Below are 21,551 nucleotides of genomic sequence, written 5' to 3'. Positions count from 1 at the left end.
TTATGTCACCTATGTTATAAAATCAGATACACTAAAACTAATAGAAGAGAAAGTGGGGAAGAGACTGGAACACATGGGCATAGGTGACAATTTCCTGAAAAGAACACCAGTGGCTTGTGTTCTAAGATTAAGAATCAACAAATGGGACCTCATAAAATTGCAAAGCTTCTGTAAGGCAAAGGACACTGTCAAAACAACAACAACAACAACAAAAAAAACACAACAACCAACAGATTTGGAAAAGATCTTTAGCAATCCTACATCTGAATATCTAACATATACAAGGAACTTAAGAATTAGACTCCAGAGAACCAAATAACCCTATTAAAAATAGGATACAGAGAATGGGAGAGGGGGCCCTTGGTCCCAAGGAGGTCTGATGCCCCAGCATAGGGGAAACCTGGAGCGGTGAGGTGGGAGAGTGTGGGTGGGTGGGGGAGCACCCTCATAAAGGTGAAGGTGAAGGTGGATATTGGTTGGGGTGGTGATAGAGGGATAACTGGGAAGTGGAATATCATTTGAGATATAAATGAATGGAATGATTAATTAAAAAATAGTACACAGGAAAGATTCTGTGGATACTGCTACCACCATGAGGGCTACCATCATAAGGGCCTTGATATGGTTTGCATTTTTGGAGGCCACTTAGAGCTACTGAAATGGCCTCATAGGAAGAATTAACCTTCCAGAAGCATAGACTCAATTTTATGATTGCTGTTTCAAGGGAAGCAATGTGAATTTAGTTGAGTAAGGGAAAAAAATGAGAATATATTTTTTTGGGAAGTCTCCTCTTCTGTCCCGAATTTAGTCTTTTCTTTTGGGAATATAGTCTTTTTTTTTTTTAAATATGAGGATATTTAATAATTCTGACTAATATGTTATTATTCAGAAAATAATTTTTTAAGTTTTGCTTTCTAGATCTGAATATATATTATGTATTATACAATTGCAAGATAATGCACTTCTGAATCTGCCATGGTCAGTTATGTGCTAGAGTCAAACCATCAAATATTAGAAATACTTAAACATAAGAATTCTTGTTCTTCATGGAGGGACCCATGTCTCCAGCTGTATATGTAGAGGAGGATGGACTTGTCGGGCATCAGTGGGAGAGGAGGATCTTGGTTCCTTGATGCCCTGGAGAGGGGGAATTCAAGGGAGGGGATGTGGGAGTGGGAGGTTGGGTGGGGGCATACCCCATAAAAATAAGAGGAGGGAGGTTGGGTTAAAGAGTTTCTGGGGGGGGGCGGGAATGGAGAAAGGGTATAACATCTGAAATGTAAAGTATCCAATAATAAAAAAACAAAAAGAAAAACAAACAAACCAGATAATGGAACTGGCTATCACAGTCAAACAATTGAGACCTTTTAGCAGCAATTTAACATTACCCATATTACTGGGATTCCTTATAATTGTCAAGGACAAGAGATGATGGAAGGGACCCATGGAACTTTAAAACAATATCTTCATAAAATAAGAAAGAGGGAGATATATCCCCGGATACCAAAAAAAAAAAATTTTTTTTTTGGTGTTACTTCCTTCCACTCTGTTTTAGAGGCTTGTGCACAATATGTTCAATCCTGTTTAGCTGTGTCTCATCTACTGTAGTTTTTTTGGGGGTTGGGGGAGGTAAGAGCTATGTTACCCCTCAAGATATTACTCTATGTTTTTAATATAGGACCACACACTTAGAAAAGACTAGTCATTATAGTTTGCATAGTTTATTTTTAAATAAAATTGTTTTGGATATCACAGTGTCTGAAATCCTTAGAAATAGATTTTATTAAAAGGTTAATTACATAGGATAGTGAGATAATCAAGAATGCTGGCCAAATGTATTTACTCTCTGTTGTATGAGAAATATATGTTTTGCATAAAAGTAACATTGTTCTACATGTATAAAACAGAATCACTTACAAAAAGGCTTTGAGAGTTTGACAAACTGACTAGTGTGATACATGCTATGATAAGTAGATGGGGTCTCTGGATCCTAGACAGATCTTCTTCCTCATATGTCCATTGGCTAAAACTGTCCTGCACTCGGGAACCTTACAAATAAACAGTGAAAGCACTAATCTCACATCATGTGGTCATACTTAGCCATCTGAACTGTTTTAGTAAAGAAAAATCAGTTGTGTCCACAAGAAAAAATTCTTTCTAGGAACTTATTTAGAGCCACTTTGACATCCTTATTTCTCAGGCTGTAGATCAAGGGGTTCAGCATGGGCACCACAATGGTATAAAACACAGAAGACACTTTCCCTTGGTCCATGGAGCTGACTGATGATGGCTGCAAGTACATGAATGCAAGGGAACCAAAGAAGACAGCAACAGCTGATATGTGTGAGCTGCAGGTGCTGAAGGCTTTGAACCTGCCTTCAGTGGATTTAATCCGGAGGATGCTGGCAATGATGAAGATGTAAGAGCTTAGAATAGTCAGAGTTGGAATAAAGATGTTAAAAACACTGGAGCCTAAAGCTACTACGTTATTAATAGTAGTATCAGAACAAGAGAGTTCTAGTAGTGGCAAAAGATCACAGAAGTAATGATTTATTACATTTGCTTTACAGAAATGCACTTTTAGTGTGCAGACTATTTGAATTGTGGCAAAAATCAAAGCCATACAATATACTCCAAATATCATCCAGGAACAGGCTTGATAGGACATCACAGCATTGTAGAGCAAGGGGTTACAGATGGCAACATAGCGGTCATATGCCATTACAGCTAACATGTGACACTCTGCAATAACAAAAATAACAAAAAAGTAGAACTGCATGATGCATTCAGGATAGGATATGATGTTCTTCACTGTCAAAAAGTTCACCAGCATTTTGGGAATAATGACAGTGGACTGGCAGAGGTCAATGAAGGACAGATTACTGAGGAAATAATACATGGGTGTGTGCAGTAGAGAACTGAATAGTATCAGGGTGATCATTCCCATATTCCACACCATTGTGACCACATAGATTCCTAGAAAGAGGAGGAGGAGGGGCATCTGCAGCTCAGGTTTGTCTGTTAACCCAGCAAGGATGAACTCAGCCACCCCAGAAAGATTTCCTTTTAACATTTTCTTCTCTGAGTTCTATGTAGAAAGAGGTGGAAAAAATGAGATCAATATGTATTATCTTACCACATATTTAAGTGTTAAACAGGACTCTGTAGGCTTATGTTTTTCTAAACCCACTTTATTTAGTGTTCTTGAATGCTTCAATCTCCATTCTAGCATACCAATCAGAGGGAATGGAGAAAGGTTACTAGGTTTTTCTGTTTTTGGACCTGTTTAAAAGTAGTTCTTTGTGGTGATTCTATGCTTCATTGTCAGTATACCTGTAGCCCAGTCGAATAGCAAATATCCTACATGAATCAGTACCAGGGTTCAATTCAACAGAAACTTTAAGCCTCTGCTAAATCTACATGTGTCAGTAGTATGAACTAGCCAGAATCAGCCATGTTTCGCTCTACAAGGTGAAGACCATCTAAGACCAGTGAAGCTTTGCACAGCCAGCACAGACCAGGAAAGTGTTTGATGACCAATGAAGACCAGCCTAGCATTGCATAGTTTCGCAACGCAAGAGCGACCTTTCACTGTCTGTGGGGTTCTACTTACATATTTTCTAAACAGCACACACACTTTCATGTGTCTGTTTTCAGCAAAACAGTACATGCCTGTTTACAAGACAGCTTCCAGAAAAATATCACATGATACCCTGAGTTTGTAAAGAAACCAGAAATTTTCACTTCAGAACTCAAGCTTGAATTTTGCTGGCATCTTTCATTTTAACTATGTAAGACATTAGACTTATCAACACATGGCTCTTATAGATGAAGAGAAGATACATCTGTCCTTGAATATATACTTCTTGACTTATTTGTCATTCCCCCAGTAATGCTACCAAAAAACCCAACATTTTTTTCTGTTACAGTATGAGCAGCATCTACACAAATAAAAATGACCACCACACACACACACACACACACACAGACACACACACACCCCTCGTGATACTTAATGGTCATAACTTAAAGCCTTTCTCCATAAGGTAATGAACAGTATAGGGTGTACTTTAATTAACATTATAGCAGAGCTTTAAGTTGTGGCAATTAGGTGAGAACCTGAAATCAAAAGCCATGATATGCCAGGAGATATCAGAAAATTGTCAATCTGTAAATAAGTTACATATATAAATCATTGAAATCATGTGTGTCATAATAATTAGGTGTAAGATGAATGCTTTTCCAACAAATGGCAATTAGATGAAGTTACATAAACTTATTACAGGTCCAAGAGATTTCAATACTTGAGACAAAGCTACTAGAATACAAAACACAGTGACACAAAAAGTCATACAGAAGAGTCTGGAGTAGCACTGCTTACAACATGCAGCAGAGGACTGAAGGAGCTCACTCTTCACACTTGTTTTCTTCCAACTCTCCAGCTGGCTCTCTCCTATACCGAAAAGTGCCTTCCCGTTCTGGACCAACTCTGTACTTTTCTGGAAAAGCTTAAGAATGTTTAGAGATTGCCATTGTTAATTTAAAGTCAAACTCAGAAGTGGTAGTGCTAGTTTCTATGAAATATGTTCTATTTATTTTAGCAAATTTAGAATTGTCTCTATTAAAGATAAGGTTGGCTGCCTGAACAAGAGCTGAAGAAGGAAAACAACAATAGACATGGAAAAGTAGACGAGGAAAGACCGTGAGGCTTCAGCTCTACCCAAAGGACCATGAGGGGTAACTGAGGAATGCTGAGAGTGGGAGGAATAGTTTTCCCTAGGGAAGAGCACACCACTTGATATAATGATGCATTTGTATTTTAAAAGGAAATAATTACAAATTGTATACTATAAAATGATTATAATATAATGTATTATAAATACATTATATTAAATGTATTATAATTGTAAAATGTATATAAATGTATTATAGTTGTAAAATATAAATGTAAACTTATAAATTGATAAATTATAATATCTAAAAATAAAAGAAATAAAAAGAAAATGAGCATCATGTTCATACAGTTATTCTCTGACTCCTGAATTTCATGTGTTGGAAATTTATTCCCCCAAATAGAACATACCCAACACCAAATGGTCCTCCTAAAAACACACATACAAGTAACATTATACAGCCTGGTCAGGTTGTGTTTGGGAATATAAATTTATATAGATATAAATAATGCAGCAACCAGTAAAAGAAGAAGCCGTGGATTTGAGATAGGGCAAGGAGGTGTGTATTGCAGGACTTGGGAGGAGGAAGAGGAGAAACAATATAACTAGAATATATGCCAGAAAATCAAAGAAGCAAGAGAAAAGATAATGAGTGTCTATGTTGATATAGTTGTTCTTTGTCTTAGAGAATTCATATGTTAGAAATTTACTTATCAATGAAAACTTGTTGAGATCTGGGAATTTTAAAGGACAACACTAACAGGTTCATTAATTAGTAGAGCCATGTGAATGAGTTCACTATCAGATCTAGTTTGTTTTTCTGTTGGTGTGATAAAATACTCTGACAGATGGCAGCTTGGAGAAGAAAGGGTCTATTTTAACTTATGTTTTATTAGGTCATAGTCCCCCACCGAGGGAAGTTAGAGCTGCAACTGAAGGAGAAACTGAGGAAAAACTATGGAAAAATGCTGTGTATAGATTGTGTACTGAGAAATGTTCAGTTAGCTATCTTTCTGTTCAGGGATGGAGGGCTGGACCTTCAAGCAAACAATCTCTCATAGACCTTGCCACAGGTGAATTTTTCCAAGGTTAATTTTCCAACTCAAGTAAGTTTCATTCTTCCCAGGTGACTCTAGATAATGTGATATTGATAATAAAAATTAACTAGACCCTCTGTCCTGTGTAATCAGAACACACTAATACTTCATTGTTAAATCATAACCTTTCTTTTCTTTGTCTCCAAAATTGGGTAATATCCCAATATTAAATATTTATATAAAATTTAAATTTCCCCTGTTTTAAAAAAAATTTCAGGCTTTTAAAGTCCGAGGTCTTTCTAATGGTATGAATTTTCCTAACTACAGGCCTCTGAAAAATTCAAAACTAACAAATGCATTTTATATTAAAGTTAAAGAACTAGGGCATAGCAACAATTACATTTAAGCAAACACACATTCTAATGAATATAAACCTTCTGGCTCAGTGGTCAACATCTGGAACCCATCATGCTTTCCAGGGCAACAAAAGCTTCAGTCATCTCATCTCTTCAGCTCTGCATCCACAGAACCCACAGCTTTGAGGGAAATCAGTCCAGGAACTCAAGAAGGAACTAAAGGAGACCTATTAAATCGATTGTTTCAGCGTTCTCTGCTTTATTAAAAAAAATCTAAGTCTATTTATTTATTTTAAAATGATTTATTTTGGACTGGAGAGATGACTCAGTGGTTAAGAACACTGACTGCTTTTCAGTTCCCAGCAATCACATGGTAGCTCATGATCATCTGTAATGGGATAAGACACCCTCTTCTAGTTTATTCACATACATAAGATAAATACATCTAAAAAACTCTTTTAATTTTTGAGATTATAGTATAATTACATTATTTTCTCTTTTCCGTTCCTTCCTTTAAGTCCCTCAATATAACCTTCCTTACTCTTTTTGAAATTTCAGGCTTCCTTTTACATTAATTGTTACAAACACACACACACATATACATAAATATACATAAAATATACACATATTTATAAATATATATATTTATATATTCACGTATATCATAATTGTTTTCCTCCATTTTATTAAATTAGAGATGAACATGTTATAAGTAAAATACCAAAATGTCAGGGAACTTTTTTCATTAAGCTTTGAGTGCATAATAGCATGTGATAAAATTTAGATACTTTACTATGTGGTAATATGTGATAAAGTTTAGATACTTTATAGCATTTTATAGGTCAGTTCTGTCATTATTGTGGATGTATATCCACTGAACAAGTCCACCTTTTCTCTTTCAGCCACTGTATTCTGTAAATCATTATCACATTCTCTATATATGGGTTTGACAATCATAGTTACCTTATACAAATAGAACCACTTAATAATATTTTATTTTGTGACTGGTTTGTTTCACATAACATAGTATCTTCCATGTTTATTCACAGTTTTTAAAACTGAAAAAAATGTCGTGATAACTGAGAACCATTGTAAACCAATTAAAGTGCATCTAGAACTTTGGTTTTAGTATTATTGTCTGATAGATTATAAAGTTAATATTTATGTTAGCATACAAAACTATGCTTAGTCACTGACTCAAAATATTTCCCTCATCTTCTTTTGTTCTTAGTTGTTCTTCATTCATACTGACTGGTCCCTAGGTTATCATGATAGTTTTTACTAAACCTGCTGAATTTATCTTGTACAGTTGATGAGTATGCTTTGTAAATAAAGATAAAAACCAATAATGTATAGTTATATATGCTTAAGAAATATGTAAGACTATTCAGCTATTGAGTATTCTTGACTAATTCCTAAAACTTTATATTTTGATTGCCATAAAAAATATATTACACATATATATACACCATATCATATGCAGTTATGCAAATTATGAAATTTGAAAAAAATCTTAATAAATACTTTTTTGATTATAATTATTCAAGCAATATTGTTTGTTTGTGAATATGGACTGATGAAAATTTATTAACAATAAGCATATGCTATAGACATAAAACATTGAGAGACACATGATAGAAAGACCCTGCTCCTTATAAGCTATAAGGAGAGAGAAAGGTAATGTATGAGATACATATTAAGATGGAGCAGGTCTACAGGAGCACAGATGTTATGGTGTTTAGTCTAGAATGGGTTTTCATGAGATGAGGGAAATATTTTGATTCAGTTACCACTAACTCTAGCATTCTGCATATGACACATTTCACTACCAATTTTCCTAGCAAGCATCCCGCTCTATGTATAGAAATATGTCTGATAAAAGAGTTACTTTGATAGAGTAAATTATAGAGGTTTAAATCCTCTTATTTTGGGGATGAAATATGACTGTGGAAGAATAAAAAGAAGTAAGCTATGTTTGCAGAATATTACTAATTTTGGATTGCAAAACACCAAGACATACTAAAACTTTCAAATTGTTTTTTAAAAGAAATAATGAAAAATGAGAAAATAGACATCCCTCATGTTTTTATACTATAATTTTATATTATAGATATTACAGCTTATTATACCATTTATACACTAAAGTTATTTGTAAGAAATATAAAATTATTTGAGAGTAACTTACAACTACTAGCTATATGAATTGTAATAAAAGTTTCTTTTTTATAATATGGGTTGCTTTTAAAATATCACCTTAGTGGAAAGAGCTACAGCCACTGAAATATATTGCAAAATAATAAAATTCTATCCAAGATTAAAAATTCCTGGGGGAAATATGGTTCTCAAATATGAGTGATATTTTCAGATATCAGTAGAAAATTTCTATAATATCTGAAAAGTAGAGTTCATGAAGGTCACTTGACAGATGACCTTCACCTTACCTCTGTGTGGAGACTTCCATCCCAATTCTAGATCAAGTGCTTTTTACATGAAATACCTCTTCATGTTGCTGGTGCAAGTAACTCAAAATATAATCTTCTGGCTTACTTTTGTTTGTAGGATAAGAACAGAAATCTAACTAGTTTACATTTGTGTTATAAATCCAATGTCATGATTCCCCTCAAGTCTTCCAGAGGGACTTATTAAAATGATGCTATTTTCACAAAGAGTTTTGAGAGGCATCCCGAACATGTACAGAAGAAAAAAATGCCCTGAGAATTTCCTTCCAATGGGGATGAGATGCTCAGAGGAAACAAAAATTAAGGTTTCTTGTATTATGTGTTGCTTAATACTCTCAATTTGCCTCCTTTGTGTATATTCCTTGTGTCTGGAAATAGCTTCAATTATTGCATTTGGGGCCAGAAACTGAAGTCAGATGGTATGGTGAAAGATGACTTCATGATACCTTCCCATCTCAAAAAAAATCTCTGAAATATATGAGGCCATTTTTTCCACTGCTGCCCCTTTTAATTAATGTTTGAGAAAGTAATGTTTTATAATCATTATCAAAGTTGTCTCTTGTATGTCCCTTTATTATTTCAAGAGTAATACAAGCTTTATAGAAGGGGCAGAAAATGAACATCTTGACCTTAGTAAATTTGGCAATAAGCAGAGATTAAAGAAATATAGACAAAATAAATATTGCAATTGCTTTATTTTTACTTGTTATTGAATTTATTTACATTTCAAATATTATTCCCCTTCCCAGTTAACACCCCATCCCCTCTCCCAACCCCCTACTTCTATGAGTTTGCTTCTTTTCCCAACCACCCAGTCCTACCTCAGTGACCTAACATTCCCCTACACTGAGTCATAGAACTTCCACAGGACCAAGGGATCCCCTCCCATTTGATGCCAGATAAGGCCATCTTCTGCTACATATGCAGCTGGATCCATGGGTCCCTTCATGTGTACTCTTTGGTTAATGGTTTTGTCCTTGGGAGCTTTGGGGGATGTGGTTGGTTGATATTGTTGTTCTTCCTATGGTGTTGCTAATCCCTTCAGCCTTTTCAGTCTTTCCTCTAACTCTTCCAATGTGGTCCCCATGCTCAGTCAGATGGTTGGGTGTGTGCATCTGCATCTGTATTGGTCAGGCTCTGGCACAGCCTAATAAGAGACAGCTATACCAGGCTCCTGTCAGCAAGTGCTTCTTGGCATCAGCAATAGTGTCTGGGTTTGGTGTCTGCAGATGGGATGGATTCCAAGGTGGTACAGTCTCTGGATGGTCTTTCCTTCTGTCTTTGCTCCACTCTTTGTCCTTGCATTTCCTTTGACAGGAGCAATTCTGGATTGATATTTTTGAGATGGGTGTGTGGCCCCATCCCTCACCTGGGGCTTACGTATCCACTGGATATAGTCTCTACAGGTTCTCTCTCCTCTTTGCTGGGTACTTCTGGTAATGGCTGCCCTGTTGTGTACTGGGAAACTCTTGGATCCCTGGCATCTGGGACTTTCTATTGGCTACTCCCATCTCCCCATCTCCCGCTGTTACATAATTCTCTGACCCTCTGTACATCTCCCCCGTCTCCTCTCACACCTTTTTTTCTATAACTCTCCCCCCCCCTCAGATCTGGCAAGGATGTAGAGAAAGAGGAGCACTCCTCCATTGTTGGTGTGATTGCAAGTTGGTACAATCACTCTGGAGATCAGTCTGGTGGCTCCTCAGAAAATTGGACATAGTACTACCTGAAGACTCAACTATACCACCTCTGGGCATATATCCAAAAGATGCTCCAGTGTATAAGAAGGACACATCCTCCACTATGTTTATAGCAGCCTTATTTATAATAGCAAGAAACTGGAAACAACTCAGATGTCCCTCAGCTGAGGAAGGGATATAGAAAATGTGGTACATTTACACAGTGGAGTACTACTTACTTATTAAAAACAATGACTTCATGAAATTTGCAGGCAAGTGGATGGAACTAGAAAATATCATCCTGAGTGAGGTAACCTAGTCACAAAAGAACACACATGGTATGTACTCACTGATAAGTGGATATTACCCAAACAAACAAACAAACAAACAGACAAACAAAGGCTTAGAATACCCATGAATAGAATACCATTTCACAGGCCATATGAAACCCAAAAAGAAGGAAGACCAAAGTGTGGATGCTTCAGTTCTACTTAGAGGGGGAAGAAAATAATTGTTTTATTTAATATATTTGTTGAAGGTACAATTTTCCATAAGGGTAAAGGCAGAAAATTCTGCCTTTAGCAAAGAGATGAAATGGACAAGGAAATATATAAGGAATGGATGATGGTGACTCCTTTCCTTTCTTCTTCTTCTTCTTCTTCTTCTTCTTCTTCTTCTTCTTCTTCTTCTTCTTCTTCTTCTTCTTCTTCTTCTTCTTCTTCTTCTTCTTCTTCTTTCTTCTTCTTCTTCTTCTTTCTTCTTCCTCTCCTCCTTCCCCCCCCCTCTCCCTTTCTCTCTCTCTTTACTGGTCCTTTAAGTTGGAAGTCTTTCCCCTCATCTATACCTCTTATCCTTAGGTTTGGCCTTCTCATTGTGTCCTGAGTTTCTTGGATATTTTGGGTTAGGAGCCTTTTGCATTTTGCATTTTCTTTGACACTTGTGCCAATGTTTTGCATGGTATCTTCTGCACATAAGATTCTCTCTTCTATCTCTTGTATTCTGTTGATCATACTTGTGTCTATGACTCCTAATCTTTTTCCTAGGTTTTCTATCTCCAGGGTAATCTCCCTTTGTGATTTCCTTATTGTTTCTATTTCCATTTTTAGATCTTGGATGGTTTTTTCCTTTACCTGTTTGGTTGTGTTTTCTTTCAATTTGTTAATGGATTTTTGTGTTTCCTCTTTAAGGGCTTTTATTTGTCTACCTGTGTTCTTAAATTCTTTGAAAGTGTTATTTATGTCCTTCTTAAAGTCCTCTATCATCGTCATGAGAAGTTATTTTAATTCTGAATCCTGCTTTTCTGGTGTGATGGGATGTTCAGGGATTTCTATGATGGGTGAACTGTGTTCTGATGATGCCATGTAACTTTGGATTCTGTTACTTACATTCTTGTGCTTGCCTTTTGCCATCTGGTTAACTCTAGTGCTACCTGTACTCGCTGTCTCTGACTGAAGCCTGTCTTTCCAGTTATCTTGCTTGTGTCTGATCTTCTTGGGGTGCAGATGTCTCTGTGATCTTCTCCAGCTGCTCTGAGTACAGTGGTACCTCTAGGATGCCTCAGGATATGGTGTCTCCAAGGTAGCATACCAACTAGGTGTTTGCTGTTCTGGGTTCAGTGTCTTCTCTAGGATGTTTCAGGATCAGTTGCCCACTGCTCAAAGTGCAGTGTCTCATTTAGGATGTCTCAGGATAAGGTGTCCACTTCTCTGAGTGTAGTGGCTCCTCTAGAATGTCTCAGGATATGTTATCTTTCGTTCTGTGTTTAGTTGTTTCTCTGCCACTCTGGGTTCAGTGATACCTCTGCCACTCTGGGTTCAGTGGACCCTCTAGGATGTCTTGGGAGGAATCCGGTGTCCACACAGGAACAGACCCGGTGGGGATCTGCATCAGGCCTCAGATCCAGGAGAGGGGTGGAAGGGGAGTGCTATTCCACAGGGGCGGAGTTTGGGTTTCTGCTGGAATCAGCGCTCCCTGCACCCAGCTATGGATGTAGGGTAGTCTGTGGGTCTTCTTACCTACTGCTCTAAGTTCAGTGGACCCTTTAGGATGTCTCACGAGGAATCCGGTGTCCACACAGGAGCAGTCCGGGCAGGGGTCTGCCCCAGGCCTCAGATCCGGGAGAGGGGAGAATTGCTCTTTCAATGTCTAGAAAAATTGTGTTGTAATTTTGAAGTGAATTGCTTTGAATCTGTAGATCGTTTTGGTAAGATACTCATTTTTATTACATTAATTCTAGTGAGCCATGAGCCTGGGTGATCTTTCCATCTTCTGTTATCTTCTTAAGTTTATTTCTTCAGAGACTTGAAGTTTTTTACTTGCTTGGTTAGGGTTACTCTGAGATACTTTATACTATTCATGGCTATTGTAAGTGGTGTTATTTCCCTAATTTCTTTCTCTTCCTGTTCATCATTTGTATAAATGATGGCTACTGATTTTGTTGAGTTAATTTTATTTCCAGCCACTTTACTGAAGTTAGTTATCATCTGTAGAAGTTGTCTGGTTGAATTTTGGGAGACCCTTATGTATACTATCATATCATCTATGAATAGTGATACCTTGACTTCTCTTCCTTTACAATTTGTATTCCCTTGATCTCCTTTTGTTGTCTTATTGGTCTAACAAGAACTTCAAGTACTGTATTGAATAGATAGGGAGAGAGTGGACAGCCTTGTCTTGTCCCTGATTTTAGTGTGGTTGTGTTTTTGTCTCCATTCAGTTTCATGTCGGCTATTGGGTAGCAGTATATTGTTTTTCTTATATTTGTGTTTGTGCCTTGAATATCTAATCTCTCCAAGACTTTTAACATGGATGGGTGTTGATGATCATGTGATTTTTTTCAGTTCATTTATATGGTGTATGACATTGATAGATTTTTCATATATTGAACTGTCCCTGGATCCCTGGGATGAAGCCTACTTGATTGTGGTGAATGATGTTTTTGATAGGTTCTTGAATTCAGTTTGCCAGAATTTTATTGAGTGTTTTTCCATAGATGTTCATAAGTGAAATTGGTCTCAAGTTCTCTTTTTTTGTTGAATCTTTATGTTTTTCAGGTATCAGGGGGATTATGGATTCATAGAATGAATTAGATATTGTTCCTTCCATTTCTATTTTGTGAAATAGTTTGAGGAGTATTGGTATTAGCTTTTTTTGAAAGACTGTCTACCAGTCTTTGAGATTTTTTTTTTTTTTTTCCTGGTTGGAAGACTTTTAATGACTGCTTCTATTTTTTGGGACGGTGGAACTGTTTGTATAGTTTACTTGATCTTGATTCAACTTTGGTATGTGGTATCTGTTTAGAAATTTATTCATTTCATGTTTTGTTTAGATTTCTCAGTTTTTTGGAGAACAAGCCTTTGAAATAAGACCTAATTAATTCTGAATCCCCTCAGTTTATGTTGCTATGTCTCCCTTTTCATTTCTGATTTTGTTATTTTGAATACTGTCTCAGTGTCTTTTAGTTAGCTTGGTTAAGTGTTTGTCTGTATTATTAATTTTTTCAAAGAACCAGCTCTCGGTTTTGTTGACTCTTTGTATAATTTTTGTTGTTGTTTTCAACGGATTGATTTCAGCCCCAAGTTTGACTATTTCCTGCCATCTATTCCTTTTGAGTCCCTTTTGTTCTAGAGATTTCAGTTGTGCTGTTAAGTTGCTGTTATGAATTATCTCCAATTTTTTTATGAAGGCACTTTGTGCTAATAATTTTCCTCTTAACACTGCTCTCATTGTGTTCCAAAAGTTTGGGTATGCTGTACCTTTATTTTCACTGGATTCTAGAGTCTTTAATTTCTTTCCAGTTTTCTTCCCTGACCAAATGATCATTGAGGAGAGAGTTGTTCAGTTTCCATGGGTATGTGGGCTTTCTGTTATTTCTATTGTTATGGAAGTCCAGCCTTTATCCATGGTGATCTGATAGAATGCAAGGGCTTATTTCAGTCTTCTTGTATCTGTTAAGGCTTGTTCTGTGCCTAATTATGTGGTCAATTATAGATAAGGTTCTGTGATGTGCTGAAAAGAAAGTATATTCTTTGTTTCTGGGTGAAAGGTTCTGTACATATCTGATAAATCCATTGGTTCATAACATCTGTTCATTTCATTGTTTAATTTCTTTATTGATGACCTGTTCATTGGTGAGAGTGGGGAATTGAAATTCTCACTCTGATTGTGTGAGAAGTGTGATTTGAGCAACAGGTGTGGGCTCTGTCCTGCTCTGTGGGAGCTCCATCTTCCTTTATTGGGATAGGTACAACTGCCCCACCACACTCCCCTTTCCCCAACCGGAAACCCTGTCTGTTTCCCAGGAGGATTATTGTTGTGGTAAATCTCTGACCCAAATAAGTCTGGTCAAGGAAAACACAACTCAATACTTATGATTATAAACTGCAAGCCTAGATTGGGCAGATTTACCCTTGCACTACTCTATTCCCCAGCTATAGGATCCCTTACAACTTGTGTTTTTTCTAGGCCACGTTCTTCTCCTCCTCCCTTGTCCTTCCACCTCTGGCTCCTCCGTAGCTCCTCCATAGCCTCTCTGTAGCCTCTCTCTCCCATCGATTTCCACTTCCGACTCCTCCCCTAAGCCTTTTTCTCCACCTCCCCTTCTACTGCCCAACTACTGGCTCTAGCCTTTATTTTACAAATTCAATTGGACAGAAGGTTCACAATATTCACTCCTCCTCCGCTGCCCGTCCTAGGAGTGGAACTACCATCAAAACACGAGGCTGGGGCTATCCACAACAGATTATTCTAACCAGAGTCACATGTTAGCTTCTGTCCCAAACCCCACACCAGCTGAGACTTCCCAGAACCTAGCAAAGGTGGACTCTTTCCTACCCTGTGGAAGCCTCATCTCCTTTCTGGTCTATATTTCACCTAACAGTTTTAAAACCATCTGTTTAGGTAAAGTTTCTTTATTGTAAATCTCATCTTTTCCATGAAAGAGTGCCACCCCTTGGAACACAATCTATGGTGTAACATTTTGTTGTGGTTTTGACAAGAACTATCTATATGAACTCATGAATTTGCATACTTGGTCCTCAGTTTGTGGTGCTTTTTTGGGGGGCATGTGGGGAGAGGTCCTGGGAACTTTAGAAGGTGTAGACTATCTCTAGAGAAAGTACTTTGCTGGAATGTGACTTTGAAATTATATAACCTTAATCAATTTTCTGTTTTATCTCTTTGCTTCCTTCTGTCTGGGAATGAAATGTGATTATCCCACTCCTTGCTCTTTCTTCATGCCTCCTCAGCTATTATGGACTGTGTCCTTTGGAAGTGTAAGTTTAAGTGATGCCTTTTATTACTTTTTATCCATGTATTTTATCACTGTATCAGAAATGACTACTATGTCTTATTCTACAGAAATTTACATAATATCCCATTATTATTTCTTTAAATGCTTGAATTCATATCTTATTTCTCACCTGAAAACTCTTTTTATTTGCCCTATGACAGCCATTAATGTTTATCTTGGTATATATTAGTTATTCAAATGGACTTTATAGATACTTTGATTACAGTATGCAATAGTGGCATAATGGTTGTAAAGGAGTAACTAGATGCCTTCTGATTGGATATGAGCCCTGCATTACAAGAAGGAATCCATGTTTGGTATCTTAAAGCTAGTTAAAAATTCATGGTTTGGACATACTTAAGCCCTAAGAGGGAACCCATTGATTTCGTTTGTGAATGTGTCCAAACTGTCTTCTAATACTTATGTTATTATACTGAGAATAATTGATTGCAAATGTTCAAACATTGAAGGATCATTTATATGAATCTCCTCCAAGTTCTAAAGTTTAGGGAACATCATGGAAGAAGTGTCAGAGCAAATGTAATAGCCGGTGGATGTCAAAGCATACTGTGAAATGCTGTCTTCTGGATATTATCTTTCTTGGCACAAATGCTGTCTACCTGTATATTTATGTTAGACACATGAACTCACAGCAGATTGATTACCTACATAAGATCTACATAAGGTCAAACCACTTAAATCTCTAGCATCATTGGGAAAGAGGATCCCAAGACTTCAAAACAAGCTATGAAGCTATTGGCAATTGAGAGCAGCTATAGAAAGAGAGACATGGATCAAATAGCAGTTTTACTATATGCAAAGTGTTAGAAGAGAAGATGGTATCTGGAAGGACATATAGAGATGACTCTCACATGGATGTGTTTATTCTAGGTATTTCTGTGATAAATCATGATAGTCCAACTAGATGATTCTAATAATGAAATTGTTTGATTAAATGTTGAAAGACTAAGTTCTGAATTATTACAAAAATAAATCTCATTCATGTCATAATGTCTATTATGTATAATTCTATTACATTTAAGGAAATATGCATGGTTACAAATAATAGAAACTTTTGGCTCTATAACATTTGTCTTTACCAAACAATTTTAAAGAATTTATTCTCCTAGTTTACAGAAATAGAGTAATGAATATCCCTTTTATGACACGTAAGGGGAGAATATCTGTGGAAGCTGACGTTGATAGCCAAAGGACAAAATTGTTGAAGTAAACATTTTGTTAGGAGGAAGAAGATATAGCAAAGAAATTTGTCACCAGTGTTGTCACAGAAAAAATTCCAGCATTGTCTCAGAGCACTACGACTGGACTTCAGTTCTCTTTTAAAACATGATAATAGGTAAATTCATCCATGGGGTTTTCAACTGAACTTTCTCTCCAGACTTATGGATCCACATGCTGGACTGAGGGTTGAATCAGACTCTGTGCTCTGGTCTAAAATCCATTAGTTCCTGGAACTCTGTGTAAAATCATACTGTAAGAACAATGTGAGCAACATTTCCCATTACCGCATTTCAGATTAACTGATCAGTAAATTTTTTCTTATTCAGTTGTTCTATTTGTTTTTTGGTTTCATAAGTAGTGTAATTTTGAAAATCAACTTTGAATGGTCAAAATACTGTGGCCTGGCTTCAAATATTTTACGACAAAGAAGCAGTTAGACAAGGATGCTAAGACTATGTAACCAGTAAACGTCTTTTAGTTTTACAAATCTTAAGACAATGATTGTCTTTAGATAATCATTGGAACTGCTTACTTCTTTAGTTAATGGTGAAATAATACTTAACTTGCAGGAAAACAATGTGTCCACGTAAGGAATGAAAGGGGATGCCACAGGATGGAGAACTGATTGCTACTCATAAATTTTCCAGTAACAAATATGTGAAAAGAACAGACTGTGAATAGCAAAACCACACTATGATGTATCCCTTGCACATGGCCCCAATTTATTGATTTGCATAAGTGCATTGGCCTACCTAAGGTTCTGAGATGGTCTTTAGGGAAATGGGGCCCTATTCACCTTCTCATGGTCTGGCTTCCAATTTACATTAATTTTTTTAACACCAACATTTGTGTCCTGAGTATTGAGTTTTGAGTGGAAACTAGTCACACCAGGATCATTAATCAGGGCCTCTTCCCTCCTGGGAGAACCCGAGCATTTTATTATGTAAAATTTAATTTTCTTATACCAAACATATTATAACAAACAAATCAACACCTTTGAACTTTACTCAATAAAACAGCATCTTGTCAAACATAGAGAATATCTTGATGATACTTGAACTCAATGTTCTAAATTTAGTGACTTTCATCATGGTGGACAGGATAAAGATACATTTACTAACTTCTATTCTAGTTTCAAGTTCCATACCTTATTAATTACAATGAGCTTAACTGAGTGACCAGTGTAAAATACAGAAAGAAAATATTGGAAAAAAGTGATAAGAGGAATTGAGTAGAATATGAGATACTAGCTTTTAGAAAACCAGTTTCATAAAAAAAAAAAAAAAAAACCAATTGAATCTGGTCTACATAAAGACTTTATAGAGCAGAAAGACTTATGAATTTGGCAAATTATAATTAAAAACACTGGATTAATCTTCAAAGTCTTCTCTACCATGATTAAATTTACATATCAACCAAAATAATCCCTGCCTTGTAAGGACTCCCAAGACCTAGCTTTGATCATATAATAGTTTGGCAACAGTACTGAAAAGAGAAAACATGAAACAACATTGAAATTATTTGGAAAATGGTTGTTTCTATTCCTTATACCCTAAAGGTTGCATTGCTTGACTCAACATCTTTCTCAGGGCTAATTTTACTTCCTTGTTTCTCAAAGTATAAATCAGAGGATTCAAGGGAGGTGTGACAATATTATTAAACACCTGGACATCAGAATACAACCAGAGACTAGAAGCAGGTCTGAGATAAATAAGAATCACTGGACCATAGAACAACAGAATGGATGTGAAATGGGCACTGCAGGAGGAGAAGGCTCTGTGCCTGCCTTCGGAGGAACAGATTTTCAGGATGGAAATCACAATGTGAGTGTAAGAAGTGATAATGAGACGAAGACTCACAAGGGCCACAACACCGACATTAGTAAAACTCACAGTCCGTGCTATGGAGGTGTCTGCACACACCAGGGAGTGTACCACTGGAATGTCACATAAGAAACTGTCTACCTCATTGGGGCCACAGTAGGGTAACATAAAGATAAGAAATGTGAGGATGCTCCCATGGACAATGCCCCCCAGCCAAGTGCCTACTGTGAGACAGGTACACACCCTGTTGGAAATTCCCAGCAGGATGAACTCTGTCCCAGAGGTGTAGTTCCTCATGCTTATGATACAACCAGCCCTGGAGAAGAGAAACAAAGGCATCCATTAGTAACTGCTTCCTGACCAAGGGATTCCATCTAAAACAATAGATGGAAACAAAATAAAGCTACTGAGGTAAGGGGGACCAGGGATGAATCTGCCCCTGGCATTCAGTTAGGTGATATGCCACATGTGGTCTCCATTTCTTTAAACTTTATATGGGGAAAAGACTGGTGGCAATTGCTTCTTGCCAAGAAACTAGTTCATTTTCTTCACGTCTGGTTAACGATAACAACAAAAATAATAAGTTTTAAAAAGGGTATATTTCAGAATACCCATTTTTCTTTTGGATACTGCATTACCAGATGGTGACTTCCCTTTAGAAGGACAAGATGTGCTGGAATTGTACATGAGACAATTGCCTCAGTATGCTCATGCAAAAATGTGACAAGGAAAGAAATTGTGATTCTTCTTTTTAATCTTTCCCTCTGATAACATACTTTCCACTCTTTATCATTCATGCTTGGAACAATTGCCTGTTGTTTATATTTAGAATCTACAGACACATAGGCAGAATGTGGACTGTGGCTTGGAGTAGAAGCTGTGGGCTAATAGAAATAATTCTCATATTCCCATGTTCTATCTCCTCAGTTAAGTTTCAATTCTATACTAAAAATCGCACAAATGCAAACTCCAATAACATCAATAAATCTTGGAATCATTTATTAAAATCCTAACCAATAATTAATAATCCTTAGAATTTCTTCTGGTTTGTGTTGCATGCATATATGTGACCAGTAGTTGTTAATTTTTCTTTAACTCTAATACTTGTTCATGGAAATAGCCTGATAATTCTATTCACAGTGCTTAGTAGACTGCATATCCGTGTTATTTTGGTTTTGAACAAGGAAAAGTCTTTGCTATACTTGAAAGTATAGTTAATGCATGAATGAAGAGGAAGAAGAAGGTTTCAGATGATTGTCTTTGGTGTACAATCCAGGACCTGTCTGAACTTATCTTATTTAAATTGCGTGATTGCCGGGTGGTGGTGGCGCACGCCTGTAATCCCAGCACTTGGGAGGCAGAGGCAGGCGGGTTTCTGAGTTCGAGGCCAGCCTGGTCTACAGAGTGAGTTCCAGGACAGCCAAGGCTACACAGAGAAACCCTGTCTCAGAAAAAAAAACCAAAAAACTGCGTGATTAGGTGAAATCTCAGCAAAGACATGGACAGGAAGTAAAAGGGATTCTATTGTAGCTACTTAGACATCTACTCTCAACCTTAGAATTCAACACAACTTAACACACTCCTTTGCAAAACATAAGCTTAAAACAGCTTATAAAGAAGCTGTGGGATATTTTATTATCATTCCAGTTTTTTACTTATTTATTTAACCGTATTTTACTTATTTATTTAATCATGGAGCCAATGGTCTAGGTAAAACAAAATACATCGATCTGGGAAACATTATTTTCCTCTTACTTAAATATTGTGTTTCTTAAAAGGACGTTGAGTAGGTTAGAAGTGCTTAAATGCTCTCTTACTCATAGACATCTTGTGCATACCTAATAACCAGATCCACAGTGCAGGCCAGCATAGCTGTCTGGTCCTCTCCTGCCCCAGGCAAAGTGTGGAGTTCACAGCTGTCTTAGATACATGTCCAAAACCCTTCTTTCTGAAGAAAGTCAATAGTCAGAACTCAATAGCACACTTCATGTATATCAGTGTCCTTAGAAAGGCTCTGATATCAGGAAAGCTATCTGAAAGCTCTATGTCTCATCTAACCATGGGGTGTCCAACTTTCCATCATAAAAGATCAAAGTTAGAACATACGTGATCACCCCTCAGGAAGAAAGAAGAAGGAATGACTCTTCTGAGAAGAGTGTAAAATTTGTCATTTTCATTAAATTCTAAAAAGTTTTTAATTTCTTTCCTTATTCCTTCCCTGACCACATTATCATTGAGTAGAGTATTGTTCAATTTCCATGTGAGTGTGGGCTTTCCCTTGTCTTCCTGTTTGTGTATCCAGCCCGTTAGCCTATGTCTTTTTATTGGGGAATTGAGTCCATTAATGTTAAGAGATATTAAGGAGAGGAAATTATTGCTTCCTGTTATTTTTGTTAACAACGGAGGCATTGTTTGTGTGTTTATCTTCTTTTGAGTTTGTTGGAAGAGGCTTACTTTCATGCTCTTTCTGGGGTATAATTGCCCTCCTTATATTGGTGCTTTCCTGCTATTATTCTTTGTAGTGCTGGGTTTGTGGAAAGATATTGTGTAAATTTGGTTTTGTCATGGAATATCTTGGTTTCTCCATCTATGGTAATTGAGAGTTTAGCTGGGTATAATATCCTGGGCTGGCATTTATGTTCTCTTAGGGTCTGTGTGACATCTATCCAGGTTCTTCTAACTCCAAAAAAAAAAAAAAAAAAAAAAAAAAAAAAAAAAAAAAAAAAAAAAAAAAAAAAAAAAAAAAAAACCCACACTTTGGTCTTCCTTCCTCCTCTTGAGTTTCATGTGGTCTATGCATTGTGTCTTAGGTATTGTGAGCTTTTGGGCTAATATCCACTTATCAGTGATTGGTGCTTTCCTGCTATTATTCTTTGTAGTGCTGGGTTTGTGGAAAGATATTGTGTAAATTTGGTTTTGTCATGGAATATGAAGACACATCATGCCAAAACCTATGGGACACAATGAAAGTGGTGTTAAGAGGAAAACTCAT

The 21,551-nt window shown here is 36.7% G+C and overlaps 2 protein-coding genes across 4 annotated transcripts; both read right to left on the bottom strand.

Annotated features, from left to right (window-relative positions):
- Window positions 1-1,705: 1,705 nt before the first annotated feature.
- On the bottom strand, window positions 1,706-8,766 carry LOC143439028 (olfactory receptor 8G50-like). 3 transcript variants are annotated; one of them, XM_076924750.1, is made up of 3 exons: window positions 8,508-8,766; window positions 4,355-4,508; window positions 1,706-3,088 (listed from the first exon to the last, which is right to left on the bottom strand). In XM_076924750.1, exon 3 carries the CDS (start codon window positions 3,071-3,073, stop codon window positions 2,129-2,131), a length of 945 nt encoding a protein of 314 aa, XP_076780865.1. In that variant the 5' UTR covers window positions 3,074-3,088; window positions 4,355-4,508; window positions 8,508-8,766; the 3' UTR covers window positions 1,706-2,128. The 3 variants fall into 3 exon arrangements, with proteins under 3 accessions (XP_076780865.1, XP_076780866.1, XP_076780864.1); XM_076924751.1 differs by having other exon boundaries at window positions 4,382-4,508; XM_076924749.1 differs by adding an exon at window positions 6,145-6,293 and having other exon boundaries at window positions 1,706-4,508; window positions 8,508-8,765.
- Window positions 8,767-18,274: 9,508 nt separating this feature from the next.
- On the bottom strand, window positions 18,275-21,551 carry LOC143438844 (olfactory receptor 10D3-like). Its single transcript, XM_076924524.1, has 2 exons — window positions 21,511-21,551; window positions 18,275-18,803 (listed from the first exon to the last, which is right to left on the bottom strand). The coding sequence occupies exons 1-2, from the start codon at window positions 21,549-21,551 to the stop codon at window positions 18,275-18,277; spliced, it is 570 nt and encodes a 189-aa protein (XP_076780639.1).

The sequence above is a fragment of the Arvicanthis niloticus genome, chromosome 26 (assembly GCF_011762505.2).
Source record: "Arvicanthis niloticus isolate mArvNil1 chromosome 26, mArvNil1.pat.X, whole genome shotgun sequence".
Taxonomy (NCBI): domain Eukaryota; kingdom Metazoa; phylum Chordata; class Mammalia; order Rodentia; family Muridae; genus Arvicanthis; species Arvicanthis niloticus.
This window is presented reverse-complemented; position numbering and strand designations above follow the sequence as displayed.